The sequence below is a fragment of the Sarcophilus harrisii genome, chromosome 1 (assembly GCF_902635505.1).
Source record: "Sarcophilus harrisii chromosome 1, mSarHar1.11, whole genome shotgun sequence".
NCBI lineage: Eukaryota > Metazoa > Chordata > Mammalia > Dasyuromorphia > Dasyuridae > Sarcophilus > Sarcophilus harrisii.
The window spans coordinates 63,557,599-63,580,551 of record NC_045426.1 but is presented as its reverse complement, the minus strand read 5'-3'; the positions used below and the strand labels follow the sequence as shown (position 1 = coordinate 63,580,551).

General features: G+C 37.9%; 1 protein-coding gene across 1 annotated transcript in view; it reads right to left on the bottom strand.

Annotated features, from left to right (window-relative positions):
• NINJ1 (ninjurin 1) overlaps nucleotides 1-22,953 on the bottom strand; it is a 47,172-nt gene that overhangs the window by 10,601 nt on the left and 13,618 nt on the right. The window contains exon 2 of the mRNA XM_012543709.3: nucleotides 5,186-5,417. Within this exon, the coding sequence (XP_012399163.1) occupies nucleotides 5,186-5,417 (232 nt within the window). The remainder of the gene's footprint in view (nucleotides 1-5,185; nucleotides 5,418-22,953) is intronic.

The following is a 22,953-nucleotide window of genomic DNA, read 5'->3' as shown; positions in this document are numbered from 1 at the left end:
CTGACTCATGCACCGGAAACAATGTAAAAGATATCATCTGGGAAATGCACTGTTGGAAAAGGAAAGAGATGAATGGATGGAGGGGGGGGGGGGAATGGATGAATTAATCGATGAAAATACATATTAAGTGCTTACCATGTGCCAGACACCGTACTTAGATTGGGGACACAAAGACATTCCCTGCCTTCAAAGGGTTTATATTCTAAAGGGGAAAGGCAATACATACAGAGAAAGAACAGTACAGTACATATTTTAGAAATAAAATGATGAATAGCTGGCATTTAGAGAGCACTTTAAGGTTTTTCATAATGCTTTGCAATTGTTAATTCGTTTGATCCTCACAACAACCCTGGGAGGTGGGTAACATTATCATTCCCATTTTACAGATGAGAAAACTGAAAATGAGGTTAAATGATTCACCAGTAAGTGAATCTGTAATAACTGTCTGAGCCCAGATTTGTACTTAGGGACTTCCTCACTCCAATCTACAGGGCTACCCAACTGAAATGAGGAGCAAACTCATACAATTAGGAGCCAAGGTAAGCCCTTGATGCAAATGCAGTGCCTCAGACTATAGCTGTGTTAACCTGAATTGGACTCCTTGATTCCTTCCTTTAATTAAATCCAGAGGCAAAATGAATGTCCACTGCAAAGAATTAGTATAGTAGCCTTCCTGAGCTCCCGTCAGAGTAGGGCAGGAGCAGAGGTGACTGCCACATGCCAGGTACACAGACCCAAAGCATATAAAAGTGTTGAAGTGGAGGACAGAGGAGAAGGTGGAAGACAGGGGCTGTCAGGAAGCATTGTGCAGGCACCCATCCAACTGGCCAGAGAGGGCACCTAGAAATTGAGTAAGCTATGATTGGCTGCTCCTGTGGGGATGAGGCAGGGAATTATTTGCTCAGGTTTCTCTAGGCCACATCTAAAGAGAAAACTTTCCTCCTCAGGCCCAAATGAAGTGTTGGAGTAACCAAAGAAACCAAAAGCCAATAAGAGGAGAGGTAGAGCCCGCAGACTCTGTTTTGTGGAGGGAACTCATGAAGAGACTTGGCAGTCTGATCTGTTTCAAGACCAAACCTTGAGCTCTCCATGAAATCTGCCCACAGCCTGTTATAAAATGTCCAATTTTTCAAATGGCCATCCATTGCTCAAAAGCCTGCTTGACTACAGAGAAACTCAAGGCTTTGTCCAGCAACAGGATCACATGTCTTTCCAGAAATGGATATAATAAGCCTAACCCAAGTCTTTCTCTCTTAGGGGAGTTATTGAAAATTCTGTTGACAATTCCTAAAAGGTGAGTAATGGCCAAGAATAGGCAGGCCTCTCAAGGAAAAGCAGCAGAGCTCAATTCAGGAAGAGATCATAAGAGCACAGATTTCTAGCTGAAATGGATTTCAAAGACCATCTGATCTAATTCCTTATTTTATTTATGGAATTGAGAGAAAATCAAGTCCTACGGAAGGTAAATAACAGACACAGATCACAGGAATACACAGCAGAGCTGAGATTTGAACTCAGGTCCTCTTATACTAAATCCATTCTTGGGTCATCCAAGTTTATGAGCATGGTGCATTGAGGAAGAAACAACAAAGAGGGACCTCAAAGGTCATTCAGTTCCACTGCCTAATTGGATATAAAGGCCGAGAAGTTAAATGATTTAATCAGTCATCCATTTAGCATCTGTCTGAGTTGGGATTTTAATGCAGGTTTCTTTGCCCTATTCCAGGTCCAATGCTCTGCCAATTTTGCCTTCTCCTCTGTAGTTTCTTTCCCAATTACTTTCCTGTTTTTTCTCTGCAGTCAAGGAGGAGCAAGAAGCTTCAGATTTCCTATTCCCAGACTCAGACCACACCTCCTAGATCTGTGAATCTCATGGATTTCTAGATCCACACCTTTACTCCACTAACCTATCATAACAGGGATCTCAAAAATAACTGATTTAGAAGCTGAAACCTAGAAAGGAGAAAAATATTCCTGAGGTCATTGAGGCAGTAAAAAGCAGGGCCAGATCTTTTCCCAGTGGACCATACTTCAATTTGATTCCTCTTTTCATTTACTAAGTGTCTACTGTGTACCAGGGAAACAGAAAGTTGTAATCCTCTTCTCAGTTCACTTCCAAATACTTTGTTTGCTCTTGCCAATCCCTCAGCTCTGTGTAGAGCCCGAGCAAGCCCTCACCAAGATTCTATTAATGTTGGAACTAGGTCAGAAATGTTCTTGATCCCTGAGTCAAGTCAAATATTATCTCTCTGAAGCAGGAACAAGGAGGAAATGGCCTGCTTGGAAGGGCTAAGGCTAGGGAGGCAGGGAGAATGAAGAGATACTGCTGGAGGAGAAGAAGGAACAGGAAAAAGAGAAGGGAGAGGTTCAAGGCAGAACAGAGAAGGAGTCAATAGAGAAAAGAAGCTAGGGGTTTATTTCCACAAGTAAGATCTAAGATCCAGATTTAGTCATCTTATTCACCCTCTCTATTTTATAGATGGGAATACTGAGGCCCAGGAATGAAAACAAAAAGTAGTATTTGACAGTACTTTCAGGTTTGCAAAGTCTTTAAACAGATAATCTCATCTGATGCCCAAAACAGTCTTATGTGGTAGGTGCTATTATTATGATCACTTTACAGATGAGGAAACTGAGGCAGGTAGTACTTAAGTGACCTGACCAGGGCCACACAGCTAAGAAGTATCAAAGATAGGATTCAAAGTCAGGTCCCAAGGTATCACCCAGCTATATAACCTTAATGAGGAAGGCTAAGAGCCTAAGTCATGAAAATTAGAGTTGGAGATGGGATTTGAACCCAATGCTTCTGGATCCTAATCAACCCTCTTCTTCTATTTACCAATTCCACCACTGGCTCAGACCCCACAGCTCTTCCCCTCCTTCAAATTACTTAGGTTCAAAGTCACTGCCCTTTGACTAACATAGTCTTTGGCCCTAGAATTTGAAGCCTGTTGAGTTTGAATCAGTCTGGTACTAACAAGTCCAATGCAGGGGCCTAGGAATCAAGCCTTAACCCAACTGTCCTGCAGGATCCAGTTTCTGATTAAGGACTGTACAACGTCTTCCGGGCTGATATTAGGACCAGTTTGGCTGCTTGGCATCTAAGGGGAAGCTTTTCCTTCCCATTTTCTGCTTTACAAAACAGACTTGGGGCTGTTTCCCTCTTTCCAGAGGTGGAGGGCTAACTTCAAACACAGCCAATGTGGTAGGTAGTTGGTTCTGCTAAAAAGCTTTTTTCTTTGTTTTTGTTTTTTCTTCATTTCCATCTTTGTAAAAAAGGGCTAGAATGGGAGAAGGATACATAAAAGAAGAGATGTAAAAAAAAATATATCAACAAAAATTATACACACACACATAAACATGTGTGTGTATGCATGAGCATAAAGTAGAAGAAAGAGACTGGATTGAGTTAATGGCTTACATATTTATGGATGGTTGGGCTCATTCTGAGCCAAAATAGTTGAATCATAACAACTAGAATTGCTTCCCTTATACTAACACCAGTTACCTCCCTGCTCCCACTCAGGGATCCCAGTCTACAGTTCCAGGAGTTTTCTGACCCTTGCCTTCATTACTGCTTCACTCCAAATGCCTCTTCCTTGCTCAAATTGACTTTTTCCATCCCAGAAGCCACCTTTAACTACTTGGCTGTTTTCCTGGTCTGGCCACAAGGATCAGTTTCTTAGTATACATGGAGAAAATGGCTTCAGGGGTCAGCACCAGTTGCGAGTATGGAGTTAATCTCCATACTAGGTCCAAAGCAGGGAGCTCACTATCTGCATACTCAGATGGTCCCCAAAGCAGAGGTACCATGCTCCATACATGACTGGTACGAGCTGTAGGCATATTATGACCCATAACCACAAACCTCAGATTATGCAAGTATGTTTGTGTGTGTGTGACTTCCTCAGAGAGCTTCTCCTTCCACCTCAAGCCCACACACTCCAGTGTGGTGCAGAGGAAAGAATATTATTGGCTTTGGACATCAGAAGACCTGGATTTGAGTCTCACTAATATAATGTAATGTAATTGGCCAATGATGAGCAGTAATGGTGGTCTTGGAATTGAGAAGATCCAAGTTCAAATCTCATTTCTCACACAGGGCAAACCACTTAATCATTCAGTGTCTGAGCAATAATTTAGGAACTCATTTAAAAATCATAAATGTATCCCAACAATGTAAAGAAGACATATCCTTCCTATATTTACCTATATTGATATGTCTCACGATCTCTGTATATTACTGGAGTACTTTCCATTTTTAAAATGATTTTACATAATTTTATTTACTTACGTGATACAATCCTAGAAGGTAAGCAGCACGAGTATAAGTGCTACACTTAATACACAAGTGTTATTAACCCCATCTACAAATAAGTAAGCTGAGACTCAGAAAGGAAAAATTACTTCTCCAAGAACACATGTGTAGTAAGTAGCAATTCTACCATTTAAATCCACATCTTCTGATTTCTGAGCTCTTTTTACTACTGCATGTGGCTATCTGGATAAATTGTTCCATTTGGAATCAGGAAGATGTGAGCTGCCAAAGATACCTACTTGTTAGAAAAACCCCGAGATAGGTACTTCAGTTCTTAGCCTTAGTTTCCTCAGCTATAAATGGAGTTAATAATAGCATCTACGTTGTGGATTTGTTATGATAATTAATGAAATAACATATATAAAATATTTTACAAGCTAAAGGGTCAGTGGAATTAAGTGATTTCCCCCAAGATCACACAGTTTGTTAAGTGATTGAGCCAGAATTTGAACCAGGTCTTCCAGGGATCTGTCTACCACTGTGCTACTATCTCCTATGATCTCAATTCAGTTGGTGTTGAGATCAGCACTGATGCCAGGACCCTGGCAAGACACTGCTAGCAAAGTTGTGACAGAGAGCAATGAGCATGTCCAGATCAGGCCATGCTGAGGAATAGCTCACCTAGGGTATGAATAGCCAACTAAGGAGTAGCCATTAGGGCTACCAGAAGAACTGGTAGCTAGGATTATTAGGATCAATTTCATTGATTAGGGCTAAGCTTAACTGTTTTTATCAAAAGAAGGTATTAGTGTCCTCTAAATTTTCATACCCTGGGACAAAGTTCCTATTACCTTACCTTAGTTTCTCCTTATATAATAGCTTATAAATTGCAGGTGATCTGCAATAGATAACAGATAGAGTACATACCCAGAAAGATCAGAAGCACGCCCACTCCCACCTGGAGTACGAGGGAGACAGAGATGAGAACGATAAGTGGGACAAAAAATGCAAAGGAGGGTCCTTGTTCTATCACAGCCTTTAGCTGGGAGGCATTGGCCATCAGCAGGGCAATGTCTAGCATGCTTTCAGCTGCACTCTTCTTGTTAGCATAGTGGTTTATGTTGATGGATCTGTTCCTCCAGCCCCAGCCAGCAACAGACTAAAAGGGAAGAGAGGGAAAGGATTAATTAACAAAAGGACACATGCAACTAGCTGAAAAGCTGAAAGATAATGCTGTGGCATCAGCTAATAGCTCATACTTACATACAACACCTTAAGATTTATCCAAGACTTGGCTCTCAAGTGCAAGTATCATAGAAGCATGACTTTGCTGGTTGGACACAACCCTTTTAATGAGGAAACCGAGGTCCAGAGAAATGAGGTACCCAAAATCATCTGGATAATAAGTGGCAGAGCTGGGATTTAATTCCAGATTCACTGACTTTTCCATAGTACTATCATTTCACTGATGAAAGAACTGAGGCTCAGAGACAGAAAAGGACCTAAATGGTCGGCAAATGTGAAACAGACACTGAAGAAACCCACTTTTACCTTCTTCCATACCCACAATGCCTGAATCTCTCGTGGATATCATAAGCATCCTAAAGTTATTTTCTTTAGCAAACTTATCCCCATACTGTTTGCTTCTTAAATATGGATTTGGATAATTATACCTCCTTGAAACAGAAAGGAGAAAACAATTAGAAAATCAAATAGAATATTTAGCTATTTCTTCCCCTCTCCTTTAGTAGAAAATTAGAAGTCACCAAAGTAATATGACAGAGAGATTAGTCAGCACAGTAGGAAAAGCATTGACTGGAATTAGAGAAATGAGATTAACTCCCACTTCTGGTGTCAACTACTTTGATGACCTTTCACAAGATACTAGCTTCCCACTAGCTTCAATGTTCTCAAAAAACATGGGTTAGACAAGATGACTTCTGAACTCTTGACCTATGATCCTTGGGTCATATTTGGGGTATTTATTTCTTTTCTTTTTATGTAGATGATAGCCTAAGAGTAGCTTTACTATGCCCCCAGATGCCTCTTAACTAAACTCAGTCTTCTTGCAAAAGTGAAGGGATGGGGAGAATTACAGTGAAATATAACATGAAAATATCTAGATACAAAGTCAAGAAACTTGGGAGAGGGGGGATTCTCGATTCTGATACTTCTTCACCTTAGAGAAGATACAAGCTTTCTAAATTTTCACCTTCGTAATCTGTTCAATGTGGATAATAATGTCTAGAGTATAATCAAGGGATTATAATGGGAGTCAAACGAAAGAAAATAACATGTCCCAAAATTTAAAATTGCCTTAAGACTTCAGGATACTTCGTGTATGTCATGTTGCTTTGTAGATTAAATTTAAATAAAATTTAGAGAACAGTATTCCATAAATGTGTCTTCTCCACTTGAAAGCTTACGGAATTTTATCCCCACAATGGATGTTATGAGAAAGATAGAAGTTATACCCATATCTTCTGCAGAGCTGTTAGCTCGGCTTTCTCATAGGGGTCGGGGGGAGTCCCTAAAACACAGGTAGTGAATTCATTCATTCATTTAACACAATTTGGCGTTCAGTTTGGTTTTATTTGTTTATATAGGGTCTCTTACTGGAATAGGAAATGCAGAGTCCATTCCTGCCAATTTCAATCTGTGGAAAACTTTAAACTTGCTCATTTTTTCTGACTTGGTGGGTTTGTTCATCATAGTGATCAGAAGATCACTCCCCCTTCCAGGAGCTCACCATGTTGATGTTGGACTTTGAGCAGACACTCAATCAGCTTTTGACCTACTCACTGCAGCTCAGAACTCCCAAACTTCAGGGATCAGTTTCCCCCAGAGGTATGAACCACATGCATGCACTACCACAACAAGCTTGGACATACATCTCTTGATCAGCTACTAAATTCAAAGACCTGCATCCAGCACTATGGGGAATTCAAAAATAATGAAGAGATTGTCCCTGTTCAAAGAGCTTATACTCAAGGTAGGGATGAGAGAGTAGATAAAACACATGCGCATAAAATGATAAAAATAGCTGATATTTATTTAATATTTTCAAATTTGCATAATTCTTTGCATACTTTATCTCATCTGATCCTCACAACTATCTCCTCATGTCAATCAGGACAGAATCATACAGTAATTGAGTAGTAGTATTATTATCCTCATCTAACAAATAAAGAAACTGAGCCTGAGAGAGGGGTGAGGGGAGATTGAGTGACTTATCCAGGATCATAAAGTCAATAAGTTTCAAAGGCAGTATCTGAATCTAATATTTCTGGGTTTCCTCATGTGTAAATTGGAGATGAAATATCTATTCCACAAGGTTATTGTAGGAATTAAATAATGTAATGTGTGTAAAATGCTTTTCAAACTAATGTTTGCTGCTGCTTTATAATTATAATATTAAATTATATATGATAATATCTATGAGTGTTACAAAGAAAATGTTTTAAAAGGTCAAGGGAGAAAAGATTACTTCCACTTGGGAGGAAGAAGAAAAGCTTCAGATAAGAAGTAGAATTTGAGTTGAGCCTGAAAGGATTTTGTATTTTCAATCATTTTTCACTTGCATCCAACTTTTCATATTCCCATGTTGGGGGGAGGGGTAGATGTTCACTCCAAAGATAACTGTAGTGATTGATCATTTCCTCTTCCAAATTGTGGATGGATGAGGAAACTGAGGCAATTATATTAAGTGACTTGTTTAGAATCACATAACTAGTAAGTATCTGAAATCAAGTTTGAATTCAGAAAATGAATCTTCCCAACTCTAGGCCTAGCACTCTATTCATTGGCCCACCTAGCTGCCCTGGAAAGATACATAGAATTTTAAAAGATAGAAATGGAGAGACGGATTCCAAGTGGAGAGGAGGAGTAGATGAACCATGGCCTGACATAACCAGGTTTTCAGAAAATGGGGGATTTTTCAATGTCAACAATAGCAATCATATTTCATTGGGTTAGGAAGGAGTGTGGATAACACTGGAACTTCCCCCAAAACCGGAGGCAGTTAAGAAATTGTATAATGCTCAATGCTGCTAAACTATAAACTTTGCAGCTCTCTGTGTATCTTCCTATCATTGCCCTGGGTTTCCATTTATCTTAAGTCCAAGGGACTCTCTCTTGGCCTAACCAACCAGCCACCCAGCCTAAAGACACTGAGTTATTTTTGGATCTTTTTGACTTGATGAGCCTCCATTAGTCTGTGGGACCAGTGGTCTCCCACCATATTCCATGAATATCCAGAAGATGGACCTACCTAGGTCAGTTGGTAAACCAGGTAGGTACAGAAGAGAGTCATGTAGTAATTAAATGAGTATAACTAGTAGGTCAGATTATGGTAAAGTAGAGAAAATTCTTGGCTCAGAATCAAGGGACTTGGGTTTGATTCCTGATTCTGACATTTACTGTATGATCCCATCTAAGTCAACTTCAATAATGAGAGACTAGAAAGACAGCAAGTAGCCATATCATTGTAGATCTTGAATGCCAGGCTAAGAAGTTTGGATTTTTTCTGTAAGGAATGGGGACTCATTCCAAGAGAATCAATTAACTAAATGTACCCTGTCAATTCAAAACTCACTTGGCTTACCTTGAACTCCAAAAGTCAAGGGGACAGAAAAAAATGTGTTCCTCCAAAGAAAGACCTTGGATGTGACTAGACTTTACAATAGGATATATTTGAGTACTATGCAGATAGGTGATGTTGGGGGAAAGACTGGAAATTATTTGATTTTTAAAGTAGATAAATAAATTAGGAGGAAACCAAACATGGATGAATGAGAACTATTTCTTGAACATCTTTTGAATTATTGCTTTTCAATCGAATATTTAGCATTGTGCCTGGCACATATATTAGGCACTTAATAAATGGTAATTCAGTGGAAATGAATTATGTTTTTTTCTCTGAGGGAAAAATATTTTATTTTTTTTTTTGTTTTAAATCATGAATATTTTCTTTTCCTTCTCACTTGTACCTGAAACTTCAACAATGGTTATGACCCATGGGTCTATTTTCTTGGATCCTCCATCAATGAAAGTGCTAGGTTAGAGGCAGAGAAGAATTAGAGCCAAGTCAAGAAACATTTATTAAATACCCACAAGATAGTCTCGAATCTCAAGCTCATGATTCAATGAGGAGAAAACATTCACGTATTTATGAACAAACAAGCTATGCACAATATAAACTGGGAGCAAACTCAGAAGGAAGGCACCAAGATTCAGGACTGGGAAAGGTTTCTTGTAGGTGATGGGACTTGAACTGAGATTTGAAGGAAGTCAGAGAAGCCAGGAGGAGGAGAAAGAGGAGGAAATGAGGAGGGAGAGGATTCTAGCCATGGGAGACAACCAGAGAGAGACTTAAGAGATGGAGAATTGTGTGAACAAGGAATGGAAGGTTATTATTGTTGTGATGGTTCTTGTTTGTCCTTGGTTCTCAAATAAGGTGATGTCTTCATGTGCTGGTGAATTAAATTTAAGCAAGAGAGAACTGTGTAAAATCACCAGCCTCAAGGAGGACAGTGACAATGGATCACAGTGTGTGAAGAGGGATGAGTTAGAAGAAGACTAGATATGTAGGAAGGGACAATTATGAAAGTCCTTTTTCTCATCAAAGTGAGGAACTGAGATTTAGTCAAGGATAAAAATGGTTTAGGGAAAGTTTTCTATACCAGAATTCACTTCTCTTTCCATTCAGATATTTTAAAGCGAGAGCCCAAACAACCTCAAAGTACATGACAACAATTCATATGACCAAAGGGAGAACAGAGAAGAAGGGGAAAGAAATTAATAAGGATTTGGGAGGGAGGAGGGAAAGGAGGGAGGAAGAAGAAATGAAAGGAGAGGGAAGGGGGAAACCTTTAATGGAGGAATTCTTAACTCAAACTTCCTAGATAAAAAATGAGGAATATCTAAATTTTAATGAACACCTAGACCAAGCAAAAGCTAAAGCAGAAGCATTGATATGAAGGAATAAACATGATCCCTTCATGTTATTAGGACTAGACCCAGACATGAGCCATATTTTTATATTTACAGAAGAAAACATGGAGAGGGGCACAAACCAAAGATAGCAATTTGTGGCATACTCCAAAATACTGAACCTAATCTGTATAACTTCAGAGTTTAAAAGTCAGACCATGGGTTAAGTAGCTAGATGATGGGGAAAAAAAAAAAAAAGAGTTGGGCCTCAGTTCAAATCCTACCTCAGACACTTCCTAGCTACATGATCCTGGGCAAGTAATTTAATACTTCCCAGTCTCAGTTTTCTCATCTGTACAATAGAGATAATAATAGCATCTGCTACAAAGAGTTGTTGCAGGGATGAGATAATGTATAAAGCACTTTGCAAGCCATTACAGCACTATACAAATGCTAGCTACTGTTGTATCTGTTATCAGTAATATATTTTAATTTTTTACATTAGTCCTCTCCCCTCCCTTGAGAGCCATCCCTTTTAAGAAAGAAAAATAACAATAAAAAAGCTAATTCAGCAAAACTAACCAAGACATAAACTATGGATGATAGTGTGTCTAATATTCCATATCCTTGGCCCCTCTCAATGAAGAAAAGAAGGTGTATTTCCTCTTATCCTTTTGGGGGAAAAGCTTAAATATTATACTAGAGTGTGAGGTTTTAAGGATTTTTTGTCATTATGCTATCTGTTTATATTATTTAAGCCACTGTGTATAAACAAACAGCTATTAGAACATATTTTGAATAATACTTTATAGTTTCCAAAGCATTTCTCCTCCATGGAATCAATGACACTGTTGGATACTAACACTCCTTCCTCCTCAAATTATCCTGTATTTCCTTTTCTGTGTCCCTCTCACCCCCACCAAATTAAGGCAAGGATGGGATTTTGGTTTCATTTTTTCATTTTTGTCTTTGCAATTCCAGAGCCCGACCACTGTAGGCACTTCATAAATGGATTTCAAATTCTTGAGGGCCCATTTATGTTTTCCCATTTCATTTATATTTGAACATGGCATGGATGCATTCCCTAAGAGAATGTACAGATTTGCTGCAGCTGGTAAGCAAGCTGCAGAACTGTAGTGATTTTTACCGAAGATGATTGTTTTCTAAAGAACAAAAGGGAGAAAAAACAATGTGTCAGCAATTGTGACCTCTATGGCCTCTGGTTGGGCATCACAGGGAGGAATGGCTAAACCAACAAACACACAACAAGTTCTTCATATCTGTGAGGTTATCTCCTTAGGAGAAAGTTCAATGCTTTCTTCCCTTGGCCAATCTGAGAGAAAACGTGAGAAAGAGAGAGAGAGATTGAAAGAGAAAAGGGAGAGGAAGAGAAGGAAAGAGATAGGGTGGGAGAGAGTCAGAAAGAAACAAGAAGAGAGACAGATACAGAAAGAGAAAAAAAGACAGAGAGACAGACAGACACAGAGAAAGAGAGAGACAGAGAGACAGAGACAGACGGGGGGGATGGAGAGAGAGAGGAAGAAAATGAGGGAGGGACGAAGAAAGAAAGAAAAGGAAGGAGAGAGGGAGGAAGGTTCTTGAGAACAGGGATCTATATCTTCACTCAAGTTTGTCTTCATTAGGCACTTAATAAATGCTGCTTATTACTATAATGTTTGGCCTGAGCTTGATTTATAAAATACACTTTGGTGGGGTTTTTTTAAATGATTGGTAGTGGTCTAAGAGACCTTATAGAGCTAGGTTATAGTGCTTCAAGAAAACTTCCTTCAAACTATATTATTACTTTTTGGAAAGACTATCAGCAAGAGACCCAGGTCACTCCACCTGAGAACAGTCAGTCTGTGATCTGTCAATAGCTGGATATTAACAAGGCCAATATGAGCCAAAGTATTCAAAAACAACTTTTTAAAGGAGGTTGTGTTCCCTTTCTTTTTATTAAATTATATAGATAATTGACCAAGAATTGGTCGTATCTTAGTCTGTTATTTTTAAAAGGAACAATATATTGTGTGGTTCTGAGCTAGTCTCTAACCTCTATCTGCCTTAATTTCCTCATCTGTAAAATGGGAAAAATAATTACATCTACCTCCCAAGCTGGTTGTGAGAATAAACCAAGATAATAGTCATAAAGTACTTTGCAAATCTCAAAACATTCTATAAATGCTCACTATCATTATTATTATTTTTATTATTGGAAATTTCTTTTGTATTTACTTTGCATATACTTATCTTTGTACTGTAGAATGTAAGTTCATTAAGGATAAGGTTGAACATTTTGGTTTATAATCCCAGAGCCTAGCACAAGGTCCAGCATAAAGCAGGTGCTTTATATATTTATGTTTAGTGAATTGAAATGAAAAGGAGGGGAAAGGAGACATTTAGAGCTATTTAAAACATGACATAGGTTGCTTTGTTGGAGAGTGACTTCTTGTCAGATGAGGTATTGAAACAAAGGCCTCAAGATGAGCACTTGATGTTATAGAGAGTATTCTTCCATTAGATGAAGGACTCAACTAATTCAATGCAATAAACATTTATTAAGTACCTACTAAGTTCCAGGCATAGAGCAAATCACTGAATATATACACACACAAAAAGGGGGAGAGGGATAAAAAAAGACAGTCCTGGTCCTCAATCTACCTGGCAGGTAGCTTATATTGTAATAATGTAATAATGAAGGAGGCAACATGCAAATAAATATATACAAAACAATTTACAGGAGAAACGGGAAATTATCAAAGAGGAAAAGCACTGAATCGAGGAGAGTTAGGGAAGGCTTCTTATAGAAAGTAAGATTTTAGTAAGGACATAAAGCTAGAGAGATCAATTCTCAGAAGGGAGGAAGGAGAATGTTTCAGACATGGCAAATAGCCAGGGAAAATGCCTAGAACCAAACTCTGGGCCTGCAGTTAGTCAGAAAAACCTGAGCTCAAACCCACACTCAGTTAAATACTAGCAATGTGATCCTGGACAAGTTATTTAAATGCTATTTACCTCAATTTCCCCATTTATAAAATGAGTTGGAAAAGAAAATGATAAACTACTGCAGTCTTTGCCAAGAAAATCCAAAATGCAGTTACAAAAACATGATTGAAAATGATTAAACAACAGCAAATATGTATGGGAAAAACATACACATTTATATACATATGTATTGTCATTGAAGACAATGAAGGTAGAGAACTCTACTGTGAATAGCAAAATAGAGTAGAAAATTAGGAGCTCCAGTGACTCCCAAGAACCGAGCCAGTCAGACTTTAAAAACAAATATATCCCTGGAGTGTCTTTCGGTCTGGGCAGCAGGCACGCCTCAGGCTCATGCCAGAGCAGCTTTCACTTGGTTCTTGTTATGAAGGGAAGAAATAGGAAGGTGTAAGCAAAGGCCTGGGTTAGGCAGGAAATGTTTTTCCTGAGCAATGCAAATAGCCTACAAAGGCTACTTGAGAGTCTTCTGAATTCCCACATGAGGTTCCTGTTCCTCCTCAAGGTCCACTGTGTCTCGAACCCACTCTGTGGCAGGCCAGACTTAAATGTTGGCAGCAAACACCAACCCTGCCAGGCCACATCACTCCACCCATACCCAAAGAACTTTCTGGCAAGTAGCATTTGCTCAGGGTACACTTCTTAGGGTTCTTTAGGTACTACTTCTGAGACAGAGAACTGGGCCTGGAGTCAGAAGAACCTCAGTTCAACTTTGGGCTTACATGCTTACAAGTTGAGGCTCTATCTGCCTCAAATACAAAAATGGGGACAACAGCACCAACCCCCAGGAATATTCTAAGGCTCAAATGAAAAAATATCTATAAAGCAAATTAGAATAGTCCCTTATAGAATGGAATAAGCATAGTAGATGCTTAATAAATACTTGCTCTCTTCTTCCCCTTAATTTTTTTACTCTTTGCCTCTGATGACAGCCCTGTTCTAGGATCCAGGGATGGGAGGACAGAACTTCTTGACTAACTTGCTTGTGTCACTGGCAATGACATGGTGTGAGTGGCGTCCTGCCAGGGCAGCTGCTCCTAAGAGACCAACGCCCTCTGGAGCACTTGCCACTGTAACTAGCATGCCCTCAAAATGGCATATGGCATAGGCCCACGGCCAAGATGACCCTCAAGTTAGAGGCTCTCAGTGCTTGGGGAATAAGTCACCTCAGAAAGCACTGGTGCGATGGACAGGACACTGGACCCAAGTCTGAGTACAGCTGGATGACCCTGGACAACCTCTGTGATTCTCAGTTCTCTCCGGTGCAAAAGAGATACAATGATATCGATACTACCCAACTCACAGAGCTTTCTTTTTTAAATGTACTTTGGGATATGGTACAAAGAATACTGTCTAGAATCAGAAACACTATGTTCAAATGTCGTCTCTGATATGTTTTGTGTGACTTTAACAAGTTACTTAAACTCTGGGTCTCAGTTTTTTCATCTGCAGAAAGAACAGGTTGGATTAGATGGCTTATAAGAGTTTCAAACAGCTAGATTTATACTCTAATGAGAAATCTCATAGCATTTCATAAATGTGAGCTATTTCTTCCTTCTTGGTTGCCTCATTGGTAAAATACAAATAATGCTACTTACAGTCATGATCTTTATGAGGAAATCCCTTTGTAAAGTTTAAAGCACTATAGGAAGGTGAGCTGTTATTACTGTTATAAGGGAGGTGAGCTAGCCTACCATGTCACCTACATCATGGGATGGCAAAAGGTTTTATGTTAGGGTTTTCAGAACTTTGGAAGCTTTCCTGGGGGGGAAATAGCAGTAAAAATATAGGCAAAGATTTATGGTTCTTCTATTAGTCATTCAAAGTCTATCTCTTAAAAATTTATTTAGTTGAGGTTGGTCCGAGGGGTACTGAAGGCAGACCTGACTGCTACCAAGAGCTGATAGTTAAATTTTCAATATGAGCATTTGCACCTCAGGAATTGGTAAATAGTTACAAATCAAGACTTGTTTATTGTTTTATTGATTATCTAGACTTGAGAAAATGATAGAGAAAGTATTAGTGCAGATTAAACTTAAAAGAATATCTAGTCTATATGTTGTATTTCTTTTTCTCCCCAGGAGAACTAATTGTTTAAATATTTACTGGCACATCCCTGGTTAGGTCCCATTTTTTCCAAACATCAATGCCAATCTTACCTAAAAGACTGTGTAATAGTGTCTAGAAACCTACTTTCCATTCCTGTCCTTTCCATTAGTTAGCAATGTGAATATTTACATTCATTCACTTAATGAATACCTACAAACTCAGTTTGGCACTGAAAAGAAAAATATTTTATCTTAGAATCACCAAATGCATAGACTTCATGAAAATCCAACACTTTCCATGACTAATAATGTCTCAATAAGAAGAGTGCAGGATTCCAACAAAACACCTACACATATGTCTTCAAAGAGCCCAGTGCATTTAACCAGTGATGTTTCTTGTTTTGGTGAAATTTGATAATTATTCATTTTATAATTCAGTTAATTTTTTCCCTCTTTGAGGCAGGAGATGGATAATTCCACAAAATGTTAGTGCTAGTGGGGACTTTAGAGATCAACTAAGTTCTCCCAGTTGATAAGAAATTGAAAAGAAATCTTATAAAAAGATTTGTCCCAGGTCAAATTGCTAATAAGAGGGAAGAACTAGCCTCGAACTGGGTCTTTTGAGTGTTCTTTCAAATATACTAGGCTGTGTATCCTAACAATAAAATAAAAAATAAAAAAAACAATCCTCCTTTCACTAATTTGGGGGGAAGAAGAAAATGTGGAGGCAACTGGGGTTAAATGATTTGCCTCAGGTTGCACAGCTAATAAATACCAAGTGTTTGAGATCAGAATTGAACTCAGAGGCCTCAGGGCCAGCGCTCTGTCTACTGCATCATAAAGATGCTTCTCTACCCTGTACGAAAAGAAGCTCCCCATTGCCAACTAACTTGGAACTGTTATGTGGATGGACTTCAGAGTTTCTCAGTCCAGAAAGGTCAGAACATCCTTTGGGTGAGCAGTAATTTCACTAGGTGAAATTCGTGCACCTAGTGAAATTAAGTTGAGAAAACACTATTCTAGAGGAAAATCCTATGTTGTGTCTATCATTCTTACTCCTCTGGATTCAGTTTCTTCCAAATTCGGAACTTATTTTTTCCCAGCCATTAATTTATTTAGACGTAACCTCAGATATATAACCTTAAATAGAGACACTTTATGAGTAACAAATATTCCATATTTTTTTAAAAGCAGGTTTCATCCCCAGAAGTTCATAAGACTATATGACTACCTTCTACCAATTCTCTATCTCATTTCATATAGTGATTGAAGGATTGTAAAGCACTTTATAAATATCTTGTGTGATATTCACTTTAACCTTGGGAAGCAGGTGCTATTACAATTTTTACATCATTTGATCCTCACAGTAAAGCTGGGAAAATATGTTATTATTATTTTCAATTTACTGCTACTACTACCACCACCACTATTGATGATGCTACTGCTGCTACTACTGCTACTACTTACGACATAATAATAACTTATTACATTGTATATATATTATGTATATACAATATATAAAAATACATTTTATAATAACATATGTATATTATTAAAATAATAATAATAACTATTAACATATACATAGTACTTATAGGTCAAGCATTGTTTTGTTTTGTTTGTTTTTGGCAGAGGCAATTGGGGTTAAGTGACTTGTCCAGGGTCACACAACTAGGAAGTATTAAGTGTCTGAGAACAGATTTGAACTCAAGTCTTCCTGACTTCAGGGCTGGTGCTCGTCAAGCATTGTTTTAAGTTGTAATTTTTTACTTAAGTTGTAATTGTTTAAATTGCAATTTTTATATCATTTGATCCTCACAATAAATCTGGGAGGTAGTATTATTAATATCCCTACTTTATACACTTTAGAAAATTGAGGCATACAGATTAAGTGACTTGCCCAGACTCACATAGCTAATAATTATCTGAGGCTGAATTTAAACTCATGATTTCCTGATTATGGCTGGCACTATATCCAATGTACCACCTAGTTGCTTTATCTGTACAGATAGACTAGCTCTGTCATATTGGAATATGTTGATCTAATATCTGGTTCCTACAACATGATTCTTGCACATATGATCCATAAAACTTTTTTATTCACATAGTATGTTTTTGGTTCAGACGTGTGATTCTACTGGTTGAAGAAATTTCTCTCTATTCAATATACCAGGCTCTCTCACTTTATGTATTTATCATATTCTCATTGGTCTCATATTCATCTATAAACATACCTCATCTCATTCTCCTGAACTACAAACCTTCTTGAAGGCAGAAACTCTGCCATTTAATGTTGTACCTACCTCATAATGACTGGAACTACTAATTGCATATAGTAACCACCTCATAAATTTTCACTACATAAATTCAATGTTCTCCTACATTCTTTCTTTCACAGCCACAGCACGCTTCATCATATCTCTGTAAAATTTGCTTATAAATACAGACATAAACTCCCTTTGATCCCCTTCAGCCATTCTTTGAGCTTCATTCCAATTTTTTTATATTAGGGAAATGCCTCTTCCCCCCCCTCTCCTCAATTAATTTATGAGAAGGAAAAAAATCTTAGTCATGGTTAATAAAGCCAAAAATAGTACTGACAGCTCTGTATCAAGAAAGAGGAAAGTTATAGGGGAAACTAGGCATAAATAGGAACCAGAACCTCCCCTCCAAAGATGATGGAAGTACCCATGAATCCCTTTAGATCGCCAAAATGTTCTGTTTACCTCTTTATCTGCCTTATAATAAACTTGTTTTATCTTTTCCTTTTCTTTGGGTTAAATGACTTGCCCAGAAACACAGCTAGTAAGTGTCTGAGTCCATATTTGAAATCAGGTCCTCCTGAATACAGGGCACTTGCTCCTTCCAATGCTCCACTTACCTGCCTCTTACTCGTTTTTTCCCCTCAAGCTCCTCTACCAATCAATTCACAAACAATAATCATTCTGCCTCCATAACATCTCTCAAACCCATCTATTTCCTCTTAGTCCACCTAGCTACTGTCTCTGATCCAGGTCTCCATCACTGTTCACCTAGACTATTGTCATACTTTCTTAACTGCTCTCCCTGCAACTGGTTCCCCTCTATAAGCAATCTTCCACACAGCTGCCAAAATACTCAACCCCCCTGCAGACGGCATGATGCAGTAGAAAGATTACTGTATTTGAAGTTAGAGGACATGGGTTCAAATCTCACTTCTACTTATTATCTGTGTGACTTGGATAAATCACTTCATTTATCAGAGAGGAGAGGAAGGGAGAAAAACTTGAACCTCAAAATTTTGTAAAAATGAATGCTAAATGCTTCCTAAGATAGCTTTTATAAATCACATTTTTCCTAGAATATAAATGGATTTATGTTCACTTAGAAGATGCAATAAAACCTCATCATAAAAAGTACTAGATTTAAAAAAAAACTGTTGTAATTCAAATACAATTAACTTCCAAGTTAAAAAAATCAAATTAATAATAGTTGTAAAAAATGAATGCTAAAAAAAAGTCTTTACATTCATAATTGGAGAAAAAAGAAAATCCTGTTTTAAAAAAATATCTAGATTAATCCATAAGAGATGTTGGACAATGTTATCCTCTAAGAGTCCCAGAATGTGGCCAAGAGGAAGAAACTAAATTATGAGATTTCAGGGGCCCTTATAAAAGCAATATGCTTTCCCCCAAAGAATAAATGGTCAAAGGATATAGCTAGGCAATTTTTAAAGGAAAAACACAAAGTATTAATAATTCTTTGAACAATTTTGCTTGCCTATGCATATTTGTTACAAGACTTTTGTTTTTTTTTTTTCCAGTGGAGGGAAAGATGGAACAGAAGGTAGATTTTCATTAAATTTAAAAAAGCAACTGAAAAACTTCTCAAATCTCTAATAATCAGAAAAATGCACATTAAAACAATGCATGATGCCATCAAACTCCCACCAAATTGGCAAAGGCAGTCTTAAAATAATAAAATTTAGTATTGATAAGGCTGCAAAGAAACACTGAGATATTAAGCTATAGGTGCAACTATGAACTGATTTGTTGAATTGTTTCAGTCCTGTGTGACTCCTTGTGACATCTGGAGTTTTCTTGGCAAAGATACAGGAATAGTTTGTTATTTCCTTCTCCAGTTCATATTACAGATGAGCATACTTAGGCAAATAAGGTTTAATGACTTGCCTAAAGTCACCCAACTAGCAAGTATCAGAGGTCAGATTTGAATTCAAAATGAATCTTCCTGATTTCAAACCTAGTGTTCTATCCACTGGGCCACCCAGTTGCCCTATTCTTCAGGGCGGGGAAGTGATGCTAAGTAATAAAAAGAGCTACAAAATTATTCATACCCTTTGACTCAGTGATCCCCTAGCTAAGACTGTAATCTAAGAATGTTATTGTTCTTCCACTGTAGAAAACTACAAAAATAGCAAAACCATAAAATGTCCATAGTGACTTTATTTGTAATGATGAACAATTAGAAATTCAACACAATGAGCATTTGTAAACCCTGAGTCATTGTGCTATTTTCCAAGGATATAAAGACAGTAGCAAACCCGCCTGGGCTCTAAAGAATCTGGGTCTCAGCTGGGAAGGATATTCCATGTAAACAAATTAGTAAATATAAGGTAATTGGAGGATAATGAAAAGAGTAGGAAAATGGAAATGAGGGACTTGGTGATGGCTATATAAGACCAATGAACGAGGAATAACAGAATCAATTGTGGTAGCATTAAATCCTAATGTTAATAGGAATATCATGATAGAGTAATGAAGTATTATTGTGCCATAAAAAAAGAAATTATGAAAAATACAAAGAAGTATGACATATATTAAGTGATGCCAAAAGAAAAAAAGGAGAATTAGAAAAACAATATACATATAGTCAGAGGAACTGGGTTCAAATGATGATTGCTCATTGCTGAGTAAGTCACTTTGCCTCTCTGAGACTGAGTTCTCTTTTCCATAAAATGAGGAAGTTGGATTTAATTATTTTTAAGATGCCACCCAGTTATAAATCTTATGACTTTATTAGCTGCAGTTATGAAAAAAATTAAACCACAGGAGCAAAATTGGATAAGTTTTCAGATGAAAAGATTAGGGAGGAAAAGACAGAAAACTAAGATAATATTTCTAAAGTTTACATTCTTTTGCATTTTAACAATTAATATTTTGGAGTTTAAAATCCAATGTATCACTTTATTCCTTTTTTGCTTATTAATTTTATTTCTTTTATTGATGATTGTTAAGTTTACAAAAAATGATCATAAAAGTTACCTTTAAAAATACTTCAGAAATTCTGGGAAAATTATCCTAACCCACAGGCCCTGAAAGTGAATTAAGGGACAAATAGGTGACAGAGTGAATAAAGAACCAATCCTGGACTTGAGAGGACCTGATTTCAAATCTCCCCTCAGACACTTAGTGGCTGTGACTCTGAACTAGTCACTTAACCCCAGTGGCCTCCAAAACAATGAATAGAGGGATTTAGATTTGAGAAAGTCAGTAACAGGGTGCCATCGAGGGGCAGAGAATCAGGGGATGATATGAGGAAGATAGTGTATAAGGACCATTAGCCCATCAGCAGCATGAAGAATGGGCTGGTGAAGAGAAGCTGGTGCCAGGAAAGTCAGGGAAAACATTATTATCATTGGAAATATTCCCTCTTATTTCAGCCACCTTGGGCACACAGCTAACTCCCACAACTGAATACCAGCTTCAACTTTCCTAAATTCTAATGGGCAGGGACACTTAGCAATTACATGCAAACTCTAATTCTAACCAAACAGGCCCACAGTTGTTCCATGTGTTCAGAAATTTTGCCCAGCCTGGTACAAAGAGAGCCAGTGAGTTAAACACTCACCCCAGCTGAGAAAGATGACATAACAACATGTGGAAAGAAAAACAAAATTTTCAGAGTTGGAAGGACTTCAGTGTGTATCCACAGCTCGTGGTGCAGTGGATGGTCCTGAGCCCCTGGACTCAGAAAGTCTGAATTTCTATTTTCTCTCAGGTACTGGCTGTGTGATCTTGAGCAATTCTGTTTGCCTCAGTTTCTTCTACTATAAAATGGGGAAATAATAGGCCCTATCTTTCAAGGTTGTTATGAGGATTAAATGAGATAATATTTGTAAAATGTTTAGCACACATTTGTCATTCAGTCAATTCAATTGTGTCTGGCTTCCTGACCCCATTGGGGTTTTCTTAGCAAAAATGCTAGAGTGTTTTGCTAATTCCTTCTCGAGCTCATTTTTTTTTTTAACAGATAAGGCCGGTGAGGTTAATAGGTGAGATTGTCCAGAGTCACATAGCCAGTAGGCATCTGAGGCAAGGTTTGAATTCAGAAAGATGAGTCTTCCTGACTCAAGCTCTGGCACTCTAGCTCCTACACTACCTAAGTGCTCCTTCTTATACCTAGGAAGTACGTAATAAATGTTGATTTCCTTCCTTCTTTTGATCTAGTTCAACCTATATTCTAAAATGAAAATACCTTATTCCAAAGAAATCAAAAAGAAGGAAAAAGGACCCACATGTGTAAAAATGTTTGTATCAGCATTTTTGTGGTAGCAAAGAATTGGAAAATTAATACATGCCCATCAATTGGAGAGTGGCTCAACAAATTGTGGTATATGAAGGTAATAGAATATTATTGTTCTATAAAAAATGATGATCAGGCTGATTTTAGAAAGGCCTGGAAAGATTTACATGAACTGATGCTGAGCAAAACAAGTAGAACCAGGAATACATTGTACACAATAACATCAAGAATAGGAGGTGATCAACTATGAAAGATTTGGTTCTTCTCAGTGGTTCAGTGATTCAAAGCAATTCCAATAGACTTTGGACAGAAAATGCTTCTGCACCCAGGAAAAGAACTATGGAAATTGAATGTAAATCAACACCTGCTATGTTCACTTCTTTTTTTCTGTTTTTTTCTCTCTCCCATAGTTTTTCCTTTTTTGCTCTGATTTTTTTTCTCTCCCAACATGATTCATAAAGTAATGTGTATTAAAATAAATTTACCAAGAAAAAATGGAAACACCTTTAAAACAGTTCATCCAGCTTTTGTTTACTAGCTTCACTCATTACTGCGCCTCCCCCCCCCCCCCACCTAGTTGAATTACTCCATGTTGAATAGTTCTAATTGCATGGAAGTTTTCCTTATATGAAGTCTGTATTTGCTCCTTTACACCTTTGGCTCACACTCCTAATTATGCCTTTCTGGCTAAACAGAATGAGTCTCAGTCTGTTTTCTTCATGGCCTTTGGTTAGAATTAGAGTTGTATGTAACTGTTGTGTCCCTTCTCATCTTTCAAATACTTGAAGACAGGATTACAAAGAAAAACAATTACATCTAAGTATGGCTTTCAAAATTAAAAAAAAAAAGCTCCTGGACCTAAAGTCAGGAATCCCTGTTCTAGCCAAACTTCCTCAAAGTTAGCACTAGTGCAGTACATTTGGGACAGCACCTCAGATATTCACCTCTTGGGAGGAGGATCCACTCCTTCCCTGCCCTTCTCCAAATGCCAACACTTTTGGATCAATATGGTCCCTTGATCAACCATGGTCCATTACTGCTAGGATCCTGTGTCCTTTATATTTTCTAAAACCATCTCCACCCAACTGAGTAGCCTAGGTTGGGGTCCTATACCAGGAAGACCAGGAACAGCTGGGAGGACCAGCTGTGAAGACAGCTAGCCTCTGGCTTCAGGGATGACCACTACCCTTC